This window comes from Ambystoma mexicanum, chromosome 1p, assembly GCF_040938575.1.
Source record: "Ambystoma mexicanum isolate Mex_15411 chromosome 1p, UKY_AmexF1_1, whole genome shotgun sequence".
In the NCBI taxonomy this organism is placed as follows: Eukaryota; Metazoa; Chordata; class Amphibia; order Caudata; family Ambystomatidae; genus Ambystoma; species Ambystoma mexicanum.
This window is the reverse complement of record NC_090921.1, coordinates 784,128,624-784,150,952: the sequence shown is the minus strand read 5'-3', so window position 1 is coordinate 784,150,952 and position 22,329 is coordinate 784,128,624. Positions and strand designations below refer to the sequence as shown.

The 22,329-nt window shown below is 44.2% G+C and overlaps 1 protein-coding gene across 1 annotated transcript in view; it reads left to right on the top strand.

Annotated features, from left to right (window-relative positions):
- JTB (jumping translocation breakpoint) overlaps positions 1 to 22,329 on the top strand; it is a 184,345-nt gene that overhangs the window by 58,124 nt on the left and 103,892 nt on the right. The window contains exon 4 of the mRNA XM_069651547.1: positions 398 to 483. Coding sequence (XP_069507648.1) covers positions 398 to 483 — 86 coding nt within the window. The remainder of the gene's footprint in view (positions 1 to 397; positions 484 to 22,329) is intronic.

Genomic DNA, 22,329 nt, shown 5'->3' with positions numbered 1-22,329 from the left:
TAAGACGTTCAACCTAACTCTTATTGACAAAAGTACCATCTCTGGTGCCCAAACAAAAGTTTGCTTATTGATAACCTGCGGAACGTCCCCAACCTAGATTGGGTCCGCCCTTCACTCCTTATCCTGCATCTCCTGCCTGTGACACGTCCCTCAATATCCTACTTATAACCATATTGTATTCTATTATAGCATCCCCTTGTTCTATTCTTTGCTTCCCAGTTAGATTTGCACTTTATAAAAACCCAGTAGATTCATTCATTAAACTCTGTAATTATCTTGCAAAACACTTCTCAGAATTGTCGATAGGGATGTCTGCTCACTGGATGCCCCTGATATTGATGCTTTTGTACACTATAATCCATTTGTGTTTGAATATGTCTTTTTGTCTACTCTTTAGATAGTCCTGTTGTGACAACACCTTGCTGGCATGTAGAGGAGTTTTTGGTAGCTGATGAATGCACTGCTTGCAATGTGTTAAAGGCGGTAAGTAACAGACTTTTTCACCAAATTTCAGAAGGGATGGCAGACTGAGCTTGTAGTTCACAAAGGTTTATGTGGTCATGCATGTTTTGTTCTTATGTGCAGAAGTTCCAACCTTTTGTTAACAAGCATGAGGCAGCTTATTGTCACCAGTGATATAACTACATGTATACCATGCTATGTGTACCACATGGAGGCCTTGTAATATGCAACAGACACAACTGTACATAGTATGTTACGTGAAGGTGTTGTGTGGTACCAATTGTGTTAATTGGTCTTCAGGAAGTTCATGAGGACCTTCCATTGGTATAGTCCTTTAGCACTTTATCAGCCTGGTACTGCCTTGTTAAACCACCTCAGGCTCTGGTAGGCCATAGAGTAAATGGTTAATATGAATTACCAAAATCTGCCCTGGTGGTAGGATTTTGGGATGCCACCCTATTATGTTTAGCCAAAACCCAATCAAAGTGAGGTCACAGATCAGCCCAGGCTTAGTCTCAAAGGGTTGTGAGAGTGGTCTAGGTCTACAATGAGTCCACACAGTGTAACACCAGGAATTCCAGTTAAACAGTAAATGGATCAGAATACAATTATTTATTAGGCCTTTAGTTCACACAATAGCATATACAAATCACAAGATGAGAAATGGTATTACAAATTAATCAATTACCACTGCAACACAAACTGCTTCCCTAATTCTTACGAAGTCCAACCCTTAGATGGATTGGGGCCTTGTGCCCAAAAGTAACCCGTTGCAAAGCTTATACTTCTTCAGGTAAACTATTACAGGAATAGCAGTGCCAGTGGTTAGGATTAATAAGCGTTCCAAAGTTAGATAAAAGTTCAAGTAGAGTTCAGGTAAGTACTCACTCAATCCCTCACACAGGGTAGGCCTAGGGAAGGATCCTTAATCCATGTTCCACCGCCAATGGTTAGGCAAGAGTGAGTTTAGGGCAAGGACTTTATCCCTACTGTCTATGGAGGACAGAAACCGGTATGCTGCTGTATCCCCCCAACTACGATTATTCCAGAAAGTATTGCAGGTGTTCTGGAACTTTTGGGGACACAATCGTCTGCACTTGGTCCGGTTAAGGAATGCTCAGGGGCTGCGGATGTAGAGGGCACTTTAGGTGTCAGGATTTCATTTTGGTCGTTCTCTGCACACAGGAATTCATTCCAGACAGCTCCCAGTAGAAGACCCAAAATGAGGAAAGATGAAGACTTCTGTGGTGCAGACCCTTTCAGGACACCTCAAGGGATTGAACAAGTGTTGCAGCAGGAGTCACCATGGTCTGACGGGGATCTTCAGGCGTACAACACAGGAGCAGGCCCATCACAGCTTCCCTTGGAGTGAGAGGCCTGAAAATGTTGGAGCAGGCGACTTGTGGCACAAGCTGAAGAACTGAAAAGATCCAAGGCTCTGCTCAGAACGGCTATGTCTGCAGCAAGATAGACCTCCTGGTCAGGCCACGGTTGGTCGAGGGGCACCTCCAAAGGCTTAGCAGGCACGGATCCTTAAGGGGTCAAGACTGCATGTTCCCATCGGTTCAGTGGGTCAAAGCATCATCAAAGGCCTTCTTGAGATCAGGACAGAGGAGCAGGGTTTCACCGGGACAACACTGGTGTCGATTCTGGTCAGCTGCAGTGGTCTTCTTTGGGTCGTCAGCAGGCTGCTGTCCTTCATAGAAGTCTTGGTTCCAACGATGATCAGCCGAACAGCCGCAGAAGTCCTTCTTTTATCCAGGATTCGGGCTCGGAGCAAGCCCACCAACGGTAAGGATCTGCACCATTCAAACAGCCCTGGGTTATCCAATTCTGTACAACCACTAGTCAATACGTCTGCCCAGCAACAGACTTTCTGGAAACCAAGGGATGGGGATTGGGACTAGACAGTCTCAACCTTTTCTCTGGCTCATACACACAAAACCCCTTTCCTTGTGAAAGCCACAGCTTTCCAAGGGGAACGGATGCTGAGGCAGGAAGAAGGACAAAGAACAATATGACGAAAGAACAAGCTAAAAACATTGTGGCACAGTCATCTTAGGCTGCTAGCCACCTTTTAGTAGCCATTTGCGGTAATTGCAAAAGTGCAGAAGTAAAACCTCACAAAAACGGTAGAAAAATCACAGCTGCCACCAGCTTGTTTTAGGCACATATGAAAAGTAACCAAAAAGACATTCTATAAAAGATTTAAGGATACAAAGTATCCTAACTGCACTTCACTGTAAAGTGATGTGTGCAATTGTAACAATGCAATAATTCAGAGATGTAGTCTCAGTACTGACAGTCAGTTTCCCCATAAGAATTATGAAATCAGGCAAGTAAAGTAAAGCAAATGGCTTTACTTGCCTCCAAAAAGTCAGGACAGCGTTCCAAACAAGCAAAATGAATGAAGGACCCATAGAATATGGAGGCAAAGGTACAAAAAGAAAATTCCTAACTGTTATGATTGCCAGTGTGTTCGCCTATGTCAAAATGGGCTTCAGTATTGTGCGTGGTTGGTATGTTATGTTTCATAGATTGTGTTGTCTACTGTGTTGCCGTTCTTGCATACAGGTGTTTCGGAAGGGAGAACGTTTAACAGAGCTAGAGGACCTGCAAGTAACCATTGCTGAGGTGCGTGAATGCCAAGGTGGTGGGTTGGGATGTGACCTTTGTAGAAAGATATTTGTCATGCATGATAGTCCATGTTTGTCACCACACACTGCTGGCATGACTTCACAGTGCACATGTAGCAATAGAAGTTGATGTTTCGTAGTGAATAGAGTTCATGCTAGTTACTGTTGTGTAGAGGGGTCACTGCATGGGTGCTGGGATGGGTGATTTGCTCAGTAAGAAATGCTAGTGCAGCACACTGCTACTATTTTATTTGTATGATCTCCAGGGAATCTTGCGGTTCTGAAAGAGTGGGTTTGGTTAATAGATTGCTTTGCTTTTGTGGTTTTGCATGCGGATGAAAAATACAGTTAGCACTGCATTCGGGTGTTTTTCTAGGTGTTTTGAGTCAAGAGTGTTGAGTCTTATGTCCAGGTAAAGAAGTTGTGTGACCATGGTCCTCCGATGCATTGATGGAGCTCTGGTATGGAAGTGTGCTGTAGAGGTGTAGTTTTCTGTTGTGCTCTTTCTGTTATGAGGAGTACAGTGCAGCATTATGTGAGTGGCATGGTTGGTTTGCGCATAATGTGTTTGAGTGCAGAAATGGAGTAGTGGGTAGGGTGAACAAAGGCTGCATTAGGATATTAAGAGATCCTATGTAGTTTCATTGCCTATACCCACCACATGACTTGGTGTGGTAAGTAGGCACTAGATCTAGGTCCACGTGTGAAACTGGGCGAAAGACTCACTGGTACAAGTTTCAAAGTGGTGGGTGGAGCAGAAGTCGCATTCCCTCATTGACTGGATAAGGCTCTATTTTGTGTGTGTTTGTTCGATTTGCTAGTTGGCATAAAATACTGAGGAGTTTCCCATTGCTCTGTGCTATCTTTAGTTGATTAGGTATTGCAAAGCCAGGTCTTTAACAACTTTTTTTAAGCTAAGGGGACCGTGACCTGTGCAGATTGCCTTTTGCAGTGTGTTTGAGTTTTTCCCCTATTGGGAGATTTTTCCACAGCCCTCTGGTGAGGGGTGTGAGATAAGCTAGCCTAATGGAAAGACCAGGTCTTCACCAAAAGTTAGACCAAACGTTCTTTAGTAGCATTTGCAGAACAGTCTGGCCCCACTTGAGAGGTTGAAAGACTGGTGGATATGTACAGTTAGTAATAAGCACACAAGCCGGTAAGGGTGATTTTCCTTAAGCCCTGTGGTCAGGGTCTTGAGGTATGCCTTCCCCACCTAAGGGTGCCAGTGATTCCCCCAACCTCACCAGGCTCTCTAGGTGGTAGAGTGGCATCGCAACACAGGTATAAATCTCATGCGGTAGAGTGGGTTGGTACAGTGCACACTTTTCACAAATAACAAATGAGAGAATGTCAACACAGTATGTTTTGTTTATAAAAATATAATCTGTATGTAAGAAATGCAAGCGATAAAACACTTCACTAAGAGGTCAGTACATTTGGTAAAATAATTTCCCACACTAACAGTTAAAAGTAACAGTTCCTAAGAGTTATTAAGTTCAATAACATATTTTGGTTGAAGATAAAATGCAATCACAGGTAAATAAGGCACCTTTACTGTGTAGGCCAGAAAAAAGCAGACCAGTTGTGTAGATTTGGTAAGTTTTTGGCAAGAAACGATGCCTTCTGCAAAAGTATCCAAAGTAGCAGTTTATGACGTTCTGGTTTGGTTTAGGCCACACAAGACCCTTGGTGAGGAAAAGGGAGTACAAACATGAAGATTTTAGTTATAGGACTCTGCAGCAGCACCATAGAGTCAGTAGATCAATTCCCATGTTCCTAAAAGCAGTTCTGCAGCAGAAGGTCTGCGGTTTCCAGAGGCGTGCTGTGCATGTTGTTTGGAGGCTACCGTAAATTACAGCAATGACCCATCAGTGTTGGAGGTGCCCCAAGACTCTTGGGAAGGACGATTATTCAAGAGTCTATGGTTTTCTGGCTAAGGGTCCGTGCAACAGGAGCTGAAATTTGGGCACATCGTCCTGGGCACAGGATTTGGCTTCCGAAGCTGGGGTTCAGCTTGAGAAGACTCCAGTGAAGAACAGTTATTGAAGAAATAATTGTTATGTGCACCGGAGAGGGACTGCCACAGGATGCGGACTGGGAAGAGTTTTGTGGGTGGTTGCTGGACTAATGGCAGCACAAGCTCCTGAAATTTCCCAGGCGGCGTTAATGAAGCCACAGTGCTAGCTTGCTTTCCTGCGTTGTGAAAAAAACCTTTAGTCAACTTGCCATGAGAGGCATCAGGGTCCTGGCAGCAAAGGTGCTACTACTTCTGGATCTGGCGATGTTGGCTGGGCCAGGAGCTTCAGAAGGACGTAGCCTTTGAGCAGGAGATGTGATTCAGTTGTCCCTGCCGAATATGGGGGAAGAGACAGAGTTTCACTGAATAATTTGGTGGGGCTTCAAAGGATGGTGGTGCAGAGTTGTGTGCTTTGCATGAATGTAGGAACAGAGTTCCAGCTGTAGACAAGCAAGCTGAGTGGGTAAATGGGTCTGCTTTCATCCCCCAGAGAAGTCAGTGAGTGAACTGCACCCAATCACATACCAATTCTCCTTCAAACAGAATGGTGGTCCGCCATTGGTCAATACATTTTGAGATCATGAAATCACAACCCTGTCCCAAGGTTGGTTACAAGTGAACAAATAAGAGTCCTATTATTAAGGACCCTTGTGTCCCCTGCACACAACTGTACTGAATAACAGTCAATGTTTCAATCAGTATGAATTAGCATAAACAAGTCTTGGGAACACAACATGGGCCAAAAGCAAAGTGTATTTAATACAAAAAGAGGAAAACAAAATAAATTCAGCACGTTTCGGGTATCCCCCAATATCATAGAATAATATATCTAACTTAATTAGATCCACAACTGACCAAACTTTCACCCCAACCACCAATGATTGCGTACGAAATGGGGCTGACTTTCATAATCAACTTGTTAAGTCAGAGAAACAAGCATTAACTGGACAACTGGTTCTACATAAACGCAAGGCAACCGGTTCTACATAAACACAAGAACAGTACATCCCCCTGTCTGAGTTGTAACAACTGAAAAAATGTAATTAAAGAGACATATTTGAGACATCCACTATCAGGTGTACAAATCAAGTTGAGAGACTTTGCTACCTCTGACACAAGTGCAGTCATTTATGGCCTCGATTGCCTTTAACATGGATGGAAAAAGCAACTACCAGACTAGCCACTTGACTAACAAAGACGCATACCCTCTCAGAGAAACTAAGTGGTACCTTTTAGGTAACTCTGCCTTCGAAATAAGGGCTCTTAAGGTAGAATACACACAGGGCCACACTCTTTCAGGCTTTTGATTAAGCCTGGTTGGGAGAAAAAAGTACAAAACCCAACAAAAGTACAGGGTCTACCTGAGAGGTAAAAAATTGTATTACTATCGAACACTCCCCAAATTTACACAGATATACTCAAGCAAAATACTTTTTTTTTTCTTTTTCTGATAGTTGCACATCCACAGTTCAAATATGTCCTTGGGTTGTTGTGCACTAATGCAGTATATCTATAAACCAGTAAATGGCCTAGACTGGCCCGTCGCAATAATATAGTTAAATGTATTGCCTATAATTGATGGTAAATTCAGTTTGTGTAATGCCATGGAGTGGCCTAAACCAGACAAAAATACATTTGTTGAATACATGTGTGGGATAGGTGGGTTCATTGTTAAGACTCTGCAAAGATTCCCACACACGTATTGCAGATTCATTCTACACCCTGTACCTCTTACATTGTATTAGGGAGGGAGAGAAGGGGTTAAATGCTACAAGAAACTAAGACCTTACCCCAAAGATCAGTTAGACTTATAATACTAGACCCATTAAGGACTATGAGCACTCCTAATCCACACTAGAACAGGTTGAAATGGTGTCCAGTGTAAGTCAATGGCAGGAGTGACATGCTTACATTTATTATTTGGAAATCTAAAATAAATCGCCTGTAGCCAATGAAAGTTCCAGACTTTGCTGAAAACATCAGAGACCCAAGAGGAGTTTTGGGGAAATATCTAGTTCTAGGTAAATACCAGGTTTAAGTAATTTGAAGAAGTTTAAAAGTTTCTAAAAGGAAATAATGAGACAAAGTCTATAGGCCAAGCAGCGGTTATAGGGAAAAGACAGATAGTACATGTTCTACCCCACCACTTTGGGCAAAGGAACAAGCAACTCCAGAGGCGACCTCCTTGAAGGGTTTCAGAGCCAGGTTTGAGGTCCAGCAAGAAAGGGAAGGAAGCAGGGGTGGATTCCAACGGCCAGCCATGGGGGAGGAGCCAGCAACACTCCACCACTCTAGGACACACGGGTCCTCTGATGAGAAATTCAAAGAGTATCCCAGGACCTCTAGGCTAGTAACAACCCGCACATGGCTTTTTCCACAGCATAACACAATTCAGCATCCAGTACCCCAGGGGCTGGCATCCCGGGCCAACGACGACCCAAAATAATACAAATCTGCCTTTGCAGCAAGACCACTCACCAGCCAGAAGTAGCAGCAATGAACAGGAGTCACCTGGAAGACTGAGGAACCCAAACCAAGCGAAGACTGCTCTTAAGGCAAAACAGGGCAGCACCCAGAAGAAAATGGTCCCACAATGGGGGCATCGGTGGAGGCGACACAAGACAGTTCAGGATGGAGCAGAAGTGAGTGAGTATTGGCGACCCACCACTCTTTTGGATGGCAGAGACACTCTACATCGAGGCGTGAAGTCCAAAAGGGTAACGCAGTGAAGCAACACAAAAATGGCACTGAAACAATCCCAGCACAGCCAAAGAACCACGCCCAGCCTGAATAAGAAACCGGGACCAAGACTGAGAACCCAGGGCTCAACCTATATGGCCACCTGATCCTAGAAAATCAGCCGTCCATCTTTGTGGCAAAGCTTCCCACAATTCGGGTAAAAATGAACTGAACTGAGGAAAGCAGACCATCTCCCCTAGCCAGCCCTTCAATCGCACACCAGGCAAATGCTGAAGGTTTTGGTGGCCAGCCAATTGGGCTGGCCCTAAAACCCTCCAAGCACTCGGGTCTGTCGAAACTGGATGTGTGCTGTGGCTGTCTGGCCATGGTGTTGTGTAAACTTGGCCTGAAATGGCCATGTTTGTTCAGCGGCGATTTCAAGCTATCCTCATGGTCCCCACAGACCGAGATGTATGTCCAGAAGCAAAATGGTTGGGGGGGGAAGACCTTTACATTTTTTTTTTTTAAAAAGGCATTCATGCCCAAATGGTTACCCAACTGGTACACTGGGTTGCTAATGTGGTAAAATGTTCTGCACCCCTTGTAAAGCCAAAACTAAATTACAACTGACACCGGCCTATTCTACAACACAAGTGGACACCAGCCTACTCTACAAAACTGTAGGATTATGCAGTCACCCTGGCTCAAATTAGGTGCTTAAAAAGGGTGCCATAGGGAAGCCCATCTGACCACACAAATAAGGGCTAAGAGCCAAGAAAATCAATCGCAGGGAGGGGTTTGGAGTGGGGGGGGCTAAACATTTAGGGATTCCATAATGCCGCCATGTTGGAGAAAGCTGATTCTCTGTCTCTGGTGTATCGCGTCTCTGTTAGCACATAGCCGCTGGATCTTAGTGTTTTCCTTGGTTGATAGTGATCCACTATCAATCTTGGTCATCCACATTGGATGAATGTGGCTCTGTTGCCCTGAAGGGCTCTGTGGGTGATACAGTGTGGATTCTTTTTTTGACAGGTAGCCAGTGCAGAGCTCTTGGAGCTGGTGTTATGTTTTCATCTGTTGAGCGGAAGTAATAGTCTTGCTGCTCAATTCTATATGCGTTGAGGATTTTAGTCTTGGCATAGTAGGTTCTTGATAAAACCAGGGTTACGATGTCAAGAGACCTGTGTGGAAAGGTAAAGCATTGCATTATCTGATAAGGTGAAGATAGATGAATTGATTCTTTATTAAGGCATGATTGGTGTTTCCAGGCTAAATCCATGTAGAAAAGATCTTTTTTTTTCTTTGTTACTTTTGAGATTCTTGGACAACTACACATTGCCATAGGCCAAGGTAGTAGTGCTTCTGGTGGACCTGGATGAAATCACCATGGTTTCTGTTCTGCCAGGATTAGGTTTGGTAGTCCTCATCCAAATGCTCGCTTTTACCAGGCAGTTGGTGAAGGTGGCATTGGTCATTGTTGCTACTATTCTTTCAAATTATTTGTGGTTTGCCTGTGTAGTTTTAATAGGTGAGTCCATGTTTTGTGATGAGGCTTATAAAGTGAGGACCTGTACATGTTGAACAGGAGAGGTGATGGGCTTGATCCTTGCAGCACTCCACAAGCTGTTTGGTCTCATTTGGATTTTAAAGGTGGAATGCAGATGAGTTCTGTTCTATACGCTTTGAATTTAAGGGTTTATAGTGACATTTTCGAATGCCATTTTGTCAGCACAAAATTGCTGAAAAAAAATGATTTTTTTAAAAAAATATTTTTTTTAAATGGGGGGGTCCCCCAACCCCCTTTTTTAAAACTTTTTTTTGACTTCCGAAACAAAACAAAAACATATAAAATAAAAACGAATACATTAAAAAAAAATTAGGAAAATAGTTTTCAACAAAATGGTCTTTCGAAAATAAGTTTTCGAGAATTTAACCGGATACCAAATTTAAGATTTGTTGCATGGGCCTCAATGGCTTAGCTCCATAATATTTGTCTAAGAAATTCAGTTCTTATGTTGCAACTCGTACATTAAAGTTAAGGGAACATTATCATCTTTTTGTCCCTGTTTTCAAATGCTCATCCAGAGGGGGGAAGGGTATTGGTGCACGACTCGCAGATCTGGATTTCCCTTCCCATAAGAATTTGTCCCATGATTGATCCATCTATGTTCTGGAAGGAATGTATTTGTTTGTCTAAGCCCTCGGTTTTGTCTTGCACCAAAAGGCAATTATGTTTGATCACTTGGTCACAGAGCTATATACATAACCCAAATCAAATCATTCCGCAGTGAAAAAATATCCACTAGTGTTGTGTTTTGAAGGCCCTCTTCTTCCAGTCTTCTTAATAATGAACTGTGGTTGAATGTTTTGAAGCTGCTGAGATGTCTACAATTGTGAGGGCTGAGGTGATGTTTGTCTGGAATGATTTTAAAGTCACACAAAATGAAAGTTAGTATTGATTCTGTTCCCTTAATTTGTCTGAAACCTATTTGCATATGATCTAGGATGTTCTTGGACTCTGCATGTTCAGGGTTCAGCTGTATGTATGTATGTGTATATATATATATACATATATATATATATATATTATACCTTTTCATGATTTTAGCAGGGAATTGTATATTGCTCATTTGTCTGTAGTTGGGAGTGTCATCTGGATTGTCTGTGCTATTTTTAAGGAGCGACCTAATGTAAGCAGTCTTGGAAGATCTTGATGCTGTGCATATGTGCAGTGGATATGGCTAGCTGAATGTTTTTCCCTTTACTTTGAAAATCTTTGGTGATAATCACCAGTTCTGAGAGGATGTGTGTGTTTTGCTGCAGGAGGTAGGGTTTCACATTTCCTTGATGATTTTTATCATTTCTCTTTCTGGGTGAGTTTCGGTTCTGTTCCTTTCTGTGTAGTGTAGTTTCTTGGCTTTTAGTAGTGCTGCTTAGTAGCGTCAAATTAGTTGCTGACATGCTGCCTTGTTGTGCTGGTTGTAATGTTTCCTCCAAGCTAGTTCTAGGGTGCAGGTTGTTTGCTTTTCTTCCGGTTTTGGGGGAGGAATCAATTCACTGCTCTTTTCCTTACCCCAGAATGATGTTTCAATGCTGTAAGGAAGCCCAGTGCCTCCTGTATCCAGATCTGGAGTGTATTTACGTTTTCCTTAAGGAGCGAGCAGCCTGAATCTCCTGGGTTTGGCTTGGTGTCTTCTGTTCCCTCAACCATTTCAGGAACTGAAATTGAGATTGGCTAAGCAGGAGCTAAAATCAGCTCTTGGGTATCCAACATTAACCAGTGTCCAGGAGCTACTACTGGAGAACCAGAAGCTAGTGTATAGCGTTCCGCAAATCTAACTTTCACATAAAATGAAAACATATAATTTTGTCCTTTTTATGTATGACCCATCATGTTTTAAATGTTGTATAAATGTGTCCTAATGTCTATTTATAATTTGTCCCAAATAAGTAGGGTCCAAGTCATATAGGTGTGTGTGTTCGGCATCAGTTGGCCTAGGGAGCCCAAATTAACTCCTGGTAGCTGTTGGTGACACGCTAACCAGACTCTTCTAGGCTATAAGCAGGAGCAAAATAGCTCCCAGCTCCCCTCAATTTCGAACCCTGAATTTGTTTAAGGTGAAGGTTGGCCATGTAGAGGTCACGTTTTGGCAGAGATTTCATTTTTTTTTTACTCAAACCAGTTCTCAATCTTCCTAAATAATTGGGTGATGTTGTTTCACCATAAGGCTAGCTATTGTCTGGGAGAGAGTATGTTAAGATGACTTGAGAATTAACCCTTTGGACAGATTCCGAGAGGCCATCCAAACCACAGGTAAGTGAACTGCTACCCATAAACCATTAACCTATGTATTTTCATCTTGGTGTGCTTTTACTTTAAACAGAGTTAGATGTGAATTATAGAACACTAATATAGTAAAGCAAGTGAAGAGAAACAAATATGAGTAATAAACCTATTTCAGTACAGGGCAGTAATGAAAGGATATAAAAATAAAATACACAGCCTTATCAAAATTGGACCCTTCACTTTAAAATTCCTTCCCCTTTTAGAAAAGATGTGGCCTAGTGCCCAAGAAGTCAGAAGTCACAATTGATCCCTTCACAGGGAACTAGGAACCTCTTTCAGTAGGCTGAACGAGTGTTGGCAAAGCCAACAGCAGATGTGAGTGTCTTAAGTGGTACAACCAAAGGAAGCTAAAATGTTCTTAGGCGGACTCTCAATCCTACCACCTTAGGGGGAGGTCAGGGCGTGTTCCTGGGCCAGGAATCAACATATTACATTGCCATGGACCATGTCAGAGGCTACTTAAGCCGCTGGGCCCACTTTGTGTCTTGGTTCCATCGGAGGAGGCCCAGGGGCTGCTGGTTCAGAGGTTACGTTTGGCTTCAGGATTTAGGTATGGCTAGTCAGCAGTTCTGTGCTCTGGCGAGATGGGTACTGGTGCTGGACAACATTGGCATGATGTAGAAATTGGACCTTGATGGCCACCACGATCAAATGGTGGAAGACAACTTCAAGGCAGAAACAAATGAGCTGTATCTGCAGACCCCTCTTTATGCTGGAGAGCTGCAATTGCAGGGAGAAACCTCTTGCTTAATTAGTCCAGGGTGTGCGAGTCCCAAGTCCCATATCTGTGAATGTTGTCGTATGCAGTGAGGTAGCCCATGCGGAAGCTGGTCATTCCACAGGGTTGTCCCGGCACACTTGCGCAGGCTTTCAGTAGCAGGATCCTTGAGCAGGGGTCAATACTCATTATCACCATTGTTCCGGTGGTTGAATCATTGATTAAGGCCTTCAGGAGATCAGCAAAGGAGCAGGGATTTGCCGGGACACTTGAAGAAGACAATGCTGTTTGTCTGCAAAAAGGTTTTGGGTCTTCCGAGGTATGTGCCTCTTCGAAGGGGTCTTGGCTCCAACCACAATCTGAAAAATGGCAGCAGGAGACCTCCTTTTATTCTATATTTGAGCTGGAGCTGCTCCAGAGTTGACCAATGGTAAGGATCTGCCCCATCATTCAAACTGGTTTGTGCTGTCCAACTATGGACAGTGTTTGGCCACCACATCCACCCAGCAGCTGACTCTTTAGACCAGCATGTGGATTGGGACAAGACAGTCCCAGCTGCCACATCAGGCCACAAAAACACACTGCCACTTTGTCGAGTAAAGAACTTCCTATATTTCGCATACCAGGCCCTAAGAAGGCAGAAGGCCAAAATACAAGTTAGGCCAATGTGAAGGCATCATGAATCAAGACACAGCTAACAGCCTTAAAGTTCAAAATAAGATAATTTATTAATGCAAATGTCAGGATGGTTGAAGGCCCCCATCCCCAAGTTCAAGAAAGTTCCACAAAAATCTTATGATTACCTTTCTCAAGTTCAAGGCAATACAGTTACGCGCAATCCTTGGGGTTCTCTTCCCCCAAGTTTAGAAGAAAGGGGACTTGAGGCTCTGTCCTCAAGACAGAGTTTGTAGTTCCTCAGTTCGCAGGCTTCCGTTGCCCAAGACTTCAATGCCACTACTGATATCTGTTTGTCTTTCAAAGTTCAACACAAATTCAGGCCAACTTGACCCCCCTTCTGCTTTGCATCACCAGCTTACTTGTAGTGCTTATTCTGGTTCTATTTCACAATGTCTTTTGGCCTTGATTTGGGATTTAATGACCGAGGTAAAAATGTTTGAGGGAGAAATGATCGAAGGTTATTTGTTCGAAATAACCTTCAGTCTTTTCTCTCCATAACATTTCACAACTGCCCAAACCCCACCCACACCTCCAAACCCCTCCCCCACTTACCTTTTATTCCGACGTGCTGTGTCCCTGCAAACACCTGTTCCCTTTTACTTTCGTGATTGTGAACAGGCGCTGCAGGGTCCTTTCCTTTTTTTTAGTTTTATTTTTTTTAGTATAGTGAGCAGGATGTTGCAGGGGAAACCCCTGCGGCTTTTTTTTGTTTTTTTTTGGGGTTGGCTCAGGGGGACATCCCTGCAACCCTCACTCACAATATAGTCTGCAATGGTGCGGGGGACACCCTTGCAGCCCCTAAGTACCGAATGCGTGATCTGGTCGAACGTTGCAGCATTTACGAAAATCGGCCAAGTCACGCATTCAGAATTTCTTTTTTCAAACATTTGGGCCTAAAATGTTGGCTTTCACACTTCAGGGTTTGCTGGTCTCTAGGCGCAGTTGTCCAACCACATGCTCCAACTATCAAATGTCGTGCAACCAGGAACCCTAGGCTCTTTAGCCAACACAGGTTCTTCTGTTTTACCCGTGTACAGATTCACCTTCACTTGGCTTCTCTTGGTCAGCATCTTGACTTTTTGTGTTACACACCTTTGTGCCAGTATTTGGCCTGTTAGCACTGTACTCATTCATAAAGTTCACTGTATTGCAGTGGTCTGGCTCATGCCCGACCTTTATTTATTTTGTGAACAGAGTATAGCATAGGCGCAACGTGCTGGTCTTGGAAGCAGGAACATGCAGAGCAACAGCGGTTCGACTCCCCGATCCGTGCTTAGAAACCGAACTCCGGTATTAGGCGCATTATAAATAACCAATTAAAATTAAATAAAAAAATATTATTGTTCAATGTTGGTTCAAGTTTTCATCCAGCAAGGTGTTTAAGATGCATATTTTATCTTTGGTTCGAGTTTTCATACAGAACGTTATTCAACCTGTATATTACAGCTTTGTTTCATGTTTACATTCCGTTTGGAATTCAGTAAACATTGTACAGCAGTTCATTATCTGTACACAGCCTTCTCGAGGCGCCCTGACTTCGAGTGACCTCCCCAGCACTCACTGGCTTTTGCCGTCCTCTCTGGACGGCTGCTCCTGCCTTTGGTCTGCTTCTCCAGCCGGGGGACCGCCTCCTGCGAGCCCTGCTTGCACTCTGTGTGTTCGCCTGCACATGTCGGGACCTCCGCTTCCCTGACACAGAAGCAGACGACGTCCCTTCTTCTTTCCTGTTTCCGGCAGGATTAGCAATACGCTTCCCAATATTGAAGCTCCCACATCTCTGGTAGCCCTATTGCTGAACTGGCATAAGGCTCCACAGCTCCTCGGGACATCGGCGGGCGTCCTGGCTTCCTCACAGGCCCCACCACAGCCTTTTCTTCACATCACAGGTCTCCTGCTGGTTTCTCCCCCACAGGTCTGCCTGTTCCTCTCTCTGCTATTCTCTGGTTCCCCATTTATACATCTGCAACAACGTGACAGGATGCAGGTGTGGCCTCCTAATTATATTTACCTGACCATAGTTGAAGGGTCATGCCTGACCCTCACAGCTCTCTGCAGACATCTTATTCGTCCCAGTACTAAAGTGGTGAAATGGAGTTTGAGTGTTGATTCCTCTTGGTCCCCTCTTTCTCGTTCTTGTACTTTCAGATCTCAAATGTTGGAAAATTAGAGAAGCTGATTTACAACAGCCTATAAAGGCCGGTGTAAGGGTTGGTTGGTCGGTCATCAAAAGGGAAATGGCAATACCATGTCTTGCCTGCGGGCACCCCAATCCGCAAGGACCCTCCACCCAGGTGATCCTCCTTTCGGTTCTCCACCCCGAGGGTCAGGATCCAAAATCGATGGCCTTCCCCAGACCACCTGAGAAGAGGATCCAGGGGGAGTAGGAGTTGGAATACCCTCAGGTGTCTCACACCAAAGAACAAGGCAACATCTTGTTGCACAGCCATTTTGGAGCATGTTGTACTCCTAAAGGGCACTAAAAATGCAAATGTGCGAGCGAGAAAGTTAACAAACCCAGTTGAAAAGTATCCATTGCCATCCACCTGTCCTGGACACATCATGCAAGTAACGATAAAGTTACTAAAAACAAAACTGAAAGGGATACAAATTATCTTACCCGCATGTCTCTGTAAGGTGATGTGAGCAGTGTAAAACAAACAAGGAATTTTGTGCACCGCTTGCCATAGGGACTGATCAGTGCCTCTAAAACAGGTGAGTGAAGCAAAAAGTCTTTACTTACTTTCCCAAGTCAGGTTCAGAACAGCAGCAGCAAGTTGGTGGGTTCCATAAATGCCCATGAAGGGAAATTGGCAAAAAGAAAATGCAAAGTTTATAGCACAAAAACAAACCAAATTGAGTCTGTGTACTGAATGAACATCACTGTTGCGACATAACTCAAGTGAAGAGCAACTGGGAAGCAGAGGTAGGGGAGAGTTTTGTTGCGATGCAGTGACGTAGATGGGAAGGTATTGACCCTCTGACAAGAGGAACCAGGAATTTAGGAGAGTACATTAAAATAATTGTAACTGCATTTTTTCAAAAGAGAGATTTGGGGGGCGCACCTCTAATTCTAACTAAAGTTGATTCCTCTTGGGGACAGCATCTACCTCCTTTCGAACCTTTCATAGAGGGGAACTAAAACATGTTTCTTGTTTGTTTATCCGAGTTGTCTTCCAGGTATGCAAGTGCAGAACCTGTTACTCAAACTGGACAATACTTAATTTGTGATGAATAGATCAACCAAAAACAATAGATATAAGTGTAGTTAAACACCTTCAATCACAAGTAATTGGAAAGGCTGGATAAATGCCTATAGTTCAAGGTTTCCAACTAAAACGCAAATGGGAGAACTACTGGAACCTTGCCTGGTGGGTTCATGGTGGAAATGCATACTTAAAGGCCCATTGGTCCTTTGGGTTTCCCTGGTCTAAGGCATAGCCCCTCTCTTCTTCATAACCCTGTTCCAGTGATATAGCGCCAAGCTTGTTTCTTGACAACCTCCTACCAACAAGTATTTCTCCCACCACCCCTGCTTAAGGTACTAACTTCGTATGAATGACTGTACCTTTTTGACATACTAATACCAGCAAATAGCCCCTTCCGTGTCTGTGGATGCCCTCACCCTCAAACAAGGTCTTGCATTATTACATTCCTTCCATGTGTCCTGATGGGCTCTAATATAGAACCTTCTACAAGCTTGTAGAATATTTCATTCCATTGTTTTTGGTCTCAGCCAGTGTCTGAGATCTAGCCTCTAGCTGACTTGCAGCTTCTTCTCCGGATCTGGTCTCCACTACTGGTTCCCTCTGACCTCATCATGTCTCTTAGTCTGTGACATGGTTCAACACTGTTCTACAGACAAATGTTGGTTTTGGTAGTGTTCACGTTTGGCTAGGTAAACCAATAAGACAGCCCACCTGAATTCTTTCCTGCTATTCCCCTCACTTTCCTGCTTTTCCCCTAATGTTCCTGCACTATCCACTTTCTCCATTATTTGGGGCCTCCCCTTTCCATCTGTAAACCGTTATTCATGCATGTCTGATTCTCCAGGTCGGAATGTTGATAGTTTACGTGAGCACTCGCTGCTTGCGTGTCTGTCTTGAGTCACCTATGGGATCGCTATGCTAGCCTTTGTATGTGAGAGGGAAGTTTAGCTGCCCGCTTTTAGATGGGGTGTTGGGATCTGATGGCATTAAACTGGGAGGGAAGGTGGGGAAATAGAATCTCTGTAGGTTTTCAGAGGGAAACCCTGATTGAATACTCTTCCTCAAGCTATATGTAGACTGGGCAGTGTCTGTTCCTCTTGCCAGACAACACAATATTTTGGGGAAAGCCCCGCTGTACCCCCTCTGGGTATCTCTTCATTGTTGGTGGGCATCTCTGGTCCCCAGACCCAGTCTTGTTGCCAAAGGACTACTCTGCAATGTGATTTCATCATAGATGAGAATTAGGCCTTTGAACATGTTTTTTTGTCTAGTCAGTGATGTTCTTTTTCTTCTAGCTTGAGAGATCTTGTCACAGTGTCCTGGACCAAGTGCAAGCCAGTGTTGTGGGATATGTGAAAAACGACTCTCCCCAAATAAATTGCAGAATGCCAGGCATAGGCCATGTGCACAATCACCAATAACTGAAAAACATGGTAGAGCAAGTTTACTTGGCTGCTGTAAACATCTTCTAGCCACGCTGAGACACCTACTCTCCTATATACAAGAAGGAGCAGCCAGACCTGGCCGAGGAGGACAAGAGAAATAATCTTGCATTCACCCAAACCACGCTGATGATGGTTCTATCCCCTCTTGTCTTTACCTTTTGGGTGTGACACCATGGCCAAATGCCTCACGAAACACCAAGGCATTACCAAGGAACATAGAACCTATCTGGACGAAAGATAAATGGGATAAAGGGTAGAAGACCAATACAGCATGGGGAAGAGAAAGAGGGACCACTGAGCTCCTATATAAGTATGGCTGGGGAGACTGAAAGGCAGTTCTAGTTTGGAGACAGGCTTGGGAAATCATTGGTGCTTTTGAGTATGTCAATCTGCAACCCCAAAGTTGAAGCCAGCTTGGAGATTGCTAAACCTTACTACTGACCTTGAAGAGGCTGGAGAAAGCATTTGTGAAATTATTATTGTGGATATGTGCATTAGACAGTCCCTTGATGTTACCTGTAGGGGAGATCAGGAAGGAGGTGGGGGCATTCCGTGTGGAAACCCAAATTTCGCTGCTTGACAAAATGTAAAATGTGCATAAAGTGCCACCTTTCCTCCTTCTAAAGCAGGAGATTTCCAGGAGAGAAAAGGGTGTAGAGCAAACAGCCAGGGCATTATCTACTGACCTCTTCCTGAATTAAACCAGATTGTAAACTGTATATGGCGCTTTACATAATGCACAGGTGCTTAAGACTGAATGTATAAGTTTACTGTAAACCAGTGAAGTTGAAGCAAGAAATTACGAGTGTGTTTACAGAGCCAAACGCCACCCAAGAAGCAAAGAGCAGCGTTTGACACTTCTTGACGCTTTTAAATCCGAATTCTTGGAGCCAGTATAGACTTCAGTGTAAACCTCAGGTAATAATGGCTGTAAAAACATTACTTGATCAGAATCTGTAAGAATGGCAAATCAAGTCTCCCTACATTCCCAAACCAGTTAAGATAACGAAAGTCAGACATAGGACTGATTTATAATTGGTGTGATACTTCCTGGATACAATTGCAAGCATCAGCATTGCCACATTCCAAAGGGGGTAGTAGCGGTAACATGAATCAACTACCGAATAAGTGGATGAAGCCGAAGAGACGCAACCCATGGAGGGAGTAAACCCAGGCTTACCGATGCCACCCACCTACTAAACTGGACGGAGAATGTTCTCTGGGCTAGATTGCAAGGGCCACGGAGACATCCGGTACATGCATATGAACGGATGCCACATGGGGACTGGACCTCGAGTGTCGTACAGCCCTGATCTGGACGCAGACACAGTGATGCTCACACACCCCACCGAATTAGAAATGGGGAAATGTAATGCCCCACTTCTAGACAGCAATGCCAATTAACCAACTCACTAACAACTTCACCCTCTGCATACACCTCTCAAACTTTAACCAAACACAACCACAAACCCACAACACAACAATCCGCACAAACTTCACTACATTGCAACAACAAAACAAAGCACACATGGACCCTCTCAACAGAACACACCATCTTCCAACGGTATAACACCCCAAGCACAGCCAATGTAATTCCGGGCTGAGGCCGCCAACAGCACATCAATGCTCTCTTGCACTTCTCCAGCTCCTCCCACTAACTCTGCCCACCTCTCCCTTTTTTTCAGAGCTGCCAGAGCACCAGGGGACCACTCTGGTGGTGATAGTGTGCGGTACAAATATCCTTTAACATTAACATATATTCACTCAGTGATTCTTCATATTTGATGTCCCTCATGCAATGGTATTCCATTTTTCTTAATACTGAACCCCCATCTTGAGCAAAAATATTATTTTGCCCCACCTGCAAGCTATAACTGCTTATATTTTCTATTAATGTGTATATTTTATATTAAAACCAGTCCTGGTAATCCCTTTTTAAAGTGCCTTTCACCCCCATGGATTTCCTTCGGGCCTATCTTAGGGGGGGCAGTCACACAGTTAGAAGACCACTACCCTAGTGGAATTGCCAGTATGCAAAGCAAAGTGGAGTCCTAGCTATCATTGCATGAAAATTCAAAAGGCAGACTGGCTTTTTATCACTGGTTCCCTAAACATTTCAGAAAGCTCTTGTTGATATAGCTCATATACATCAAACTGTGTCACATTTGGGCGATGCCTAAAACACAGTAAAATAGGAATCAGAGTAGGTTCTAATAGCTATGGATGTATGGTAAAATGAAGTACTGCAACACTTGGCCTGTATGTGACAGAATGGTGGCAAATATGTTCTCCGAGCATCTCTTCAACTACTGCTTATCATCTTGACTACTTAAGAATTAGATTTAATCATCAGATGAATTGGAACAATCGTATTGACAAAATAGGCTGTCAAAATAAGACCGGTAATAGGCAGTATATTTAAATTTGTGTAGACATTATCAGCGTTATTCAGTCGATCACATGTTATCGATTTATTGGGTTAAGGCCATTCTTGCTTTTTTCCAGCTGATGCTTTTGTCTAGGCGAGTGTCCCTGCAGCTTGATTAGAGCTTCTGCTTATTGGGCCTGCATTTGATGCTAATGTATTATGACCTGGTGCCCCTTTTAAGTCAAGCAATCAGGGCAGCCCCCCTGCCCGGGCAGCCCATGGCTAAGGGTGCCAAGGCAAAGAGCAGCTCCTGAAGAAGCAGCTCCAGTCCATGTTCACCTGGGAAGCCTGCTGCAGCCGACCAGCAGTGACTGAGAAGGTAAGTGTTGTCTTGGTGGGAGGTGGGGGGTGCAGCCATAATTGTACTCCAGTAAAGCCCCACCACTCCAACTACCTACTATAACGCTAGTAATTAGTTACCTCGTTATTGCTGTGTCCCAATTCTAGCTGTTGCCCCTACTTATTTATTTCTATTCTAGACACTTCTCACTTGACCGCTGTGTTTCCACTCTAGGTGTTTCCCCAAATCTAGGTGTTTTTTTCAATTACTGGTGTGTTTCAAATATTTTGTCTGTCTCATTACCGCTGTATCTCCACTCTAGGTGTTTCTCCCACTACTGGTGTGCTTCAATTCTAGGTGTTTTTCAAATACTGGTGTGTTTCAAATCTCGGTTTTTGTCCCATTGCCGCTGTGTTTCACTGTAGGAGTTTCTCCTGTTAATATTATGTTTCAATTCTAGGTTGTCCATCCCCATATTGCACTGTTTCAATCCTATGAGTTTCTCCCACTACTGCTGTGTTTCAATTCTAGGCATCTGTCCTATTACTACTGTGTCTCAATTCTAGGTCCTGCTGTTTCAATTCTAGGTTGTCTAACCAACTACTTCAGTGTTTCAGTTCTAGATGTTTCTCCTATAACTACTGGGTTTCAATTCTAGGCATTTCTCCCACTACTCCTGTGTCACAATTCTAGGTAGTCTATCTCACTACTGCAGTGTTTCAATCCTAGGCGTATCTCCAAATACTAATGTGTTTCAATTCTAGGCATTTCTCCTTCCTACTGTGTTTCAATTCTAGGCTATGTATCCTACCACTGCTTGATATGTTTCAAATCAAGGTTGTCTATCCCATTTACTGCCACGTTTTAATTTTAGGTGTTTCTAGGTATTTCTCATTGCTGGCGTGTTTCAAATCTAGGTTGTAGTCCCATTGCTGCTGTGCTTCAACTCTAGGTGTATCACATTACTGCTAGATGTGTAATCTAGGCACTCTTCCCTTTACTCCTGCTGTCAAACGGGTCAGCATAGCGCCCCTGTCCCATCTCCCCTCCATTACGGTCACCCACACAAGCTAGACTCTAAGCACCTCCATGACTGTCAACACATACTTGAGCTGGGCACACCGACAACCACCACCCCTGCCTCCTCCAATTCTCACCCATCAGAAACGCCCTCGCCCAGAGACACAAGGCCACACACCACACACCCTCCAACTCACAAACAAGAGGAGCTCTCAGGCTGTCCAATAACACCCCAGCTCTTCCTCCTTTACCCTTGCGCTCTTCCTCCTTTACCCTTGCCACCTCATTCAGGAACACTCCTGATATGCCGCAAAACCTTTAAATCTCCAACACTTCCACCCCAACACTACCCATAGACCAACCCCCCCTGCCACCTCCTCTCACCACACACCCTCCAACTCTCAGACCAGAGGAGCCCTCTGGTGCACCAAGAAACACCCCAACCCTGCTTCTTACTCAACTATCTCTGCCCACACCCTCCCCATTTACAACCCCTCATACCGCCTACATGATGGGAAGACTTGCACCCACCCAGAGAGACACACTGCACAGCGTCCAACTCTGACCAGAGGAGCCCTCTGGCGCTCCAAAAAACACCATCACCTGCCACCAGCAAAATCCTTCCACCAACCTTCAGGAAGTCACCTTCCACTTCCGTCCTGTCCCTCTCCTCCATAGCCAGAACTCCAGGGACCCCCTTGCATCACACATCGTCAAACTCTCACACGAGGGGAGCTCCCCTGCATTCCAAAAGACTCCCTTCACCTCCTCTACCCTCTGACCTTGTATCCACTATCCTGTTCACTTCTAACCCGTCCCACACCTTCACCAACTCCCCTTTCAAGGAATCCCGATGGCACTGTGACAGCCAAAGCTCACTCCCACTGTTCACCACCCCTGCTCTACCAGCATG